Here is a 4,602-nt window from a genome sequence, read left to right on the forward strand (position 1 = left end):
TGTGTGTGTGTGTGTGTGTGTGTGTGTGTGTGTGTGTGTGTGTGTGTTTTTGTGTTTATGTGGAAATGTGCATTCATTTGTAACACTAACTTACCGATATAGATGCACGACACAAGCAATTTTAGAGCAGGAATTGAAAATTTCTCATTCTCCACCTTGGCCAGTTCAAGTGCAAGTTTTTCTACACTAGAGAGCAATTGGTTTTGCCCGTCAACAGAATTACAATTTCGATTGTTGAGGACAATCATACGTTCCAAGCCCTACGAATAGATACAATAGCAACAAATACCATAAAATAAAATCGAAAAACACTTAATGTAATAGAAAGAGAAAAAAATTAGAAAAAATGCGCTGCCTATGCCAACTGAAGCTAAGTTAGTGTAAGTTGTGTAGGTTGTGGCACAACCACATGCAAACAGAGCAAAATAATACCGACCGACAATGAAATGAAATGAAATGAAATGAAAAGAAATAAAACAAATTAAGATAATAACAATAAAACTAACAATTGAAAAGAGCATGTAAAAGCCACCAGACCAACTATGTGAAACCGTCTGCCGAACTAAATGCGAATGCTATCGTCATTAGTTTACTACATACGCACGCGGCCGCAGATATGTATCAGAAAGCTTGAAGTATAAAAACCGTTCGTACACTCATATATATATATATATGTACATGTGTATGTATATGTGTATGCGACTATTTACATAAATGTTTACACCAATTTCTGTTACATGCATGTCTAAACACGTAGATAAAGGAAAAAATAATTTCGATATCGGGGGCGGTTGACAAATAGCAATGTGCGGTACACGATTCGAAACGAAATCGCACGGAACGAAATTATATCGTTGTTTGATATGTGCCTACGCATATGCATCAGATTGACTTACATGTAAAACGCAAACATAAATCTGTTCATTGCTGGTTTCCTCTAATAATTTGCTGACAGCCATTTCAACCTGGGCTGAGGTGTTAAACTGGGAATCCAGCTTCCAAAGCCATTCCATTAGGCAATAATTCAGAGTCCATACTAATTTCGTGTGTATGTCACTGCATTGAATTGAACTGAAAATAAACAAGAAAATAATAAGGAAGAGATCCCTCAAAATGAACCGCTCTCCCGACCTCTCGCTCAGGACGCCATATTTATCGATATAATTCACTGAAAGCTGTTTCAACAAATCCAATTCATCGCTTAATTTCCCTATTGATGTATTGGTCTTATGACAACATTCCAACAAACTGAGAACACCACATAGCGTAGCGCAACGAATAAAAACATGAGACGATTTTAAATAGCTCCTCAATAAAGACTCCAGATGTTGTACTTCTGCTAACGTGGGTATTAGCATTGCATTGGTTTTGCAAAGCAAATAAATCAAGTGCTGATGAGAAACTGTGTCATCCATGGGTATATGGGATTGCAAGTAGGCCGCTTTTTTAGATATCTGTTTAATTTGATCGCGATCTTCGCAGATCTCCATAAATTTTACCAAGTTCGGCAGAACCAAAATGTGATTGTGCTGTAAGCGAAACAAGGTGGAAAGGATTGCGCATGATTTTATATGTTTTTTTTTTTTTGTTTTCATTTTTTTACTTAAGCAGTAAGAGGACAAGAAAGCTTACTTCAATCAATTGCATTAACACGTCGAATATTAGCTGCGTACTGCTTTTGTAATCGATACCGGAGTGTGTGGTAAAGTATTGAAAATTGCGATAAGCAACATTAGCGGTTTTACCATCTAATTGAACCGACGTAGGGCTTGACTTTCTTGCTGGAAATTCTTCTTCAAAAGCAAGGCTACCGTCGCCTTCATTCAGTGGGCTATGTTGAGCAGAAGAGGACTCCATACGATGCCAAATAAAGTTTAAGTCGTACTGATTAACCCAAAAGTTATGTGTACCGATCACAATGTCGTTCAAAAGATTCCGTTCCAAATTTGGATGATAGAAAACATTCGATCCGGATATCATAAGTTGCACGTTATGTAACTTTTTGAAGCTGCTTCACGTATGGTAAGTGTAAAAGAAAAGAAAATATTTCTCAGATTTCTAATATTAATACATATACGTATATCCATATATGCATATCAGACTTACTTATGTACATACATACATATGTAAACGTGTATATACCCATATATACTTTTACTTCCAAAAAAAAAAAAAAAAAAAAAAGAATACCAGCTTCAAAATAGTCTAATACCTCATTAACTCAAATATTAAAGGAATTTAAAAAAAAAAAGTATCTTTTTTTAACTAATCATAAAATCTTTTGTGGCCAGCATTTCTTGCAGTTCTTCACTTTCAATTTAGTTTCTCTAGAGAGTATTGCCTACCTATTCATTATATATTAGTTTTTGTAAGCGAATTTCTAACGAAGACTGACGCACGATGTAGTTGAGTGCAAGATTTTTTTTATTGAAAAATTTTGGGACCGAGCCTGTCATTGTAGACCAATAGACCAAAGACAATATATAGCGTACGGGTTTCGTTGAAGGATAAAACAGAGGGTTTTTAAGAGTCGCTTTAAACTCTGAATATAATTTCTTTCTTCCCGTTTGTAGATGCAAGCATTGCAGAACATTAGAAGAGACCACAAACCTTTTACTTTTTTTTTGCAAAATGCAACGCAACGCATCAAAACAGTTTGTACCTCAAGATAGAAAACAAAAATGGGAGAAATAATGAAAAAGCCAACGATAAATGTGGTGGAATGTAAACCTCATCAAGTGATAGTAAAACTAAATAATGTAATATAACCCATATGTGCGGTGAGGAGTGATTAATGATTGCTAAAAAGGAAGAAAAAAATTATATGCAGCTTGCATCGAATTTTTAATATCCCGTACCTACCCACCTTACATTTTGTGATAATCACTTCGTACATTTCACTGCGTAAGGAAGAGCAGACAACAGATAGATAGATTGATAGGCAGACATATGCAAATTTTTGCTCTCTGATTTTTCTATGTTAATAGCTTTTCATTGATTTGATATAAAGTTATGCTGAGTATAATGTGAAAGAAAGATTCTTTTAACATTTCGAAAACTATGAAAATATGTTTCATCAAAATTATATCACTGTACTGTAAATGTGTGATATGTTATGTAACTTGTCACTCAACAGATGAACATGAATTTCAAAGCAGACACTATATGCAAGCTATTGCCACAGCATAATGTGTTCAAAGCGCAAAGTACAGGCGATTGTTTTCATACCTCTAGTTTCTCTTAGTTTCATGATGAGCATTTCATTTCTTGAACTGAAACTTTTTGGAGTGACTGCCATTCGTAGTGTACAAAAAATTATTATCTCAAACTTTTTAGGGAATTTTTTCTGTTAATCTTTTTGCAACAACGCAAAAATGATTTTTCAAAGTTAAAAGGAACACAAAAATGTTGATACAACCGCAAATATTTCGCATGCTTTACAACGATACCCAAGCGCTATTTGTAGCATACTTACATACATTTTAATAGTTTCATTTTTGTACTGCGTGTATATGCAACAACGCAAAAGGAAACTTTAAATAGCAATAAACAAACTTTCGTTTACCTATTTGTAGAGCATGACATGTTATACAAAAATTTATTCGCATTCAGCTCGATTTTAAATGATTATGCTGCGGTTCTTTTTTGCGAACCTGTTCACCTCCTCATTGCACATATTATATATAGTCGATTGATCAGGTGCCGAATATCACAAACACCAAATATGCTCACTGCCTGGGCATGCACACAAGGCAGCGGCCGCTCCCCGCCCTCGCCTCTCGAATTGCTACGCTCCTGAGAAATTTTGGTGATATTAAGGAACAAATCATTTCACTCGGTGTTTAAATCTGTCTATGGAAGTTGCGACTAAAAGAATTCGAAAACTTCTAGTCTGGATGAGCAATTTATGCGTATGAGGAGAGTATACGGAATCGCATTCAGATAATTCATCAAATTCAGCATTCCACATTCAACTCCGGCAGTATTTTTACAGTGCAGCATTTAGAACCTTATGTCTCGTATGTTTTCTAACGCATTGGCTACCTGATATGCGGGTCTTTTATGAATTTATTTGTCTCAAAACTGTAGACCTGCTCCCGCTGGTAAAATAAGGTTTACAAAGAAAGAATGTGTGTTGGAGTTACATCATATTTGGTCAAGCTTTTGGAAGAAAATTCTTGAGCTATGATGAAAAAAATTGACCATGTTACGGAATAAAGCATACAGCGACGACTTTCGTTCAAGCTAAATGAGTCTATGTATTCCATGACTTATAAATATGTTCGTAAGAATTCATATGGAAAAATAATTAGCTTGAATCCTGGGTAAGTGATACTAACATTTTTTTAAGAGTTTTCAACTTTTATGTATGTCAAGCAATGATAAGATTCTATTCTTTGTGAATATAGTTAGCATACTTTTCGTACACCAAGCTAGTGAAAATAATTTTCTACGAATTAGTTTCGTTTTATGCCAATAATAAAAAAACATCAGAAATATGAAATACTGAAGTAATGTTAAATTATTTCAAATGTTGCTAACCATTACGCAATTCGCTTCTTTTTTTTAGGTAGACACTGGCGTTTTGCGTTTTTCTTTTTT

The 4,602-nt window shown here is 34.7% G+C and overlaps 1 protein-coding gene across 3 annotated transcripts in view; it reads right to left on the bottom strand.

Annotated features, from left to right (window-relative positions):
- LOC119634383 overlaps positions 1 to 4,602 on the bottom strand; it is a 32,285-nt gene that overhangs the window by 3,113 nt on the left and 24,570 nt on the right. For 2 of the 3 annotated variants that reach the window (XM_038028486.1, XM_038028489.1), the window contains 4 exons: positions 1,633 to 2,011; positions 1,132 to 1,529; positions 897 to 1,071; positions 95 to 260 (listed from right to left, as the gene is read on the bottom strand). In XM_038028486.1, the coding sequence (XP_037884414.1) occupies positions 95 to 260; positions 897 to 1,071; positions 1,132 to 1,529; positions 1,633 to 2,011 (1,118 nt within the window). The remainder of the gene's footprint in view (positions 1 to 94; positions 261 to 896; positions 1,072 to 1,131; positions 1,530 to 1,632; positions 2,012 to 4,602) is intronic. The other variant, XM_038028488.1, reaches the window with a different exon arrangement.

Source organism: Glossina fuscipes, unplaced genomic scaffold, assembly GCF_014805625.2.
Source record: "Glossina fuscipes isolate IAEA_lab_2018 unplaced genomic scaffold, Yale_Gfus_2 3, whole genome shotgun sequence".
In the NCBI taxonomy this organism is placed as follows: Eukaryota; Metazoa; Arthropoda; class Insecta; order Diptera; family Glossinidae; genus Glossina; species Glossina fuscipes.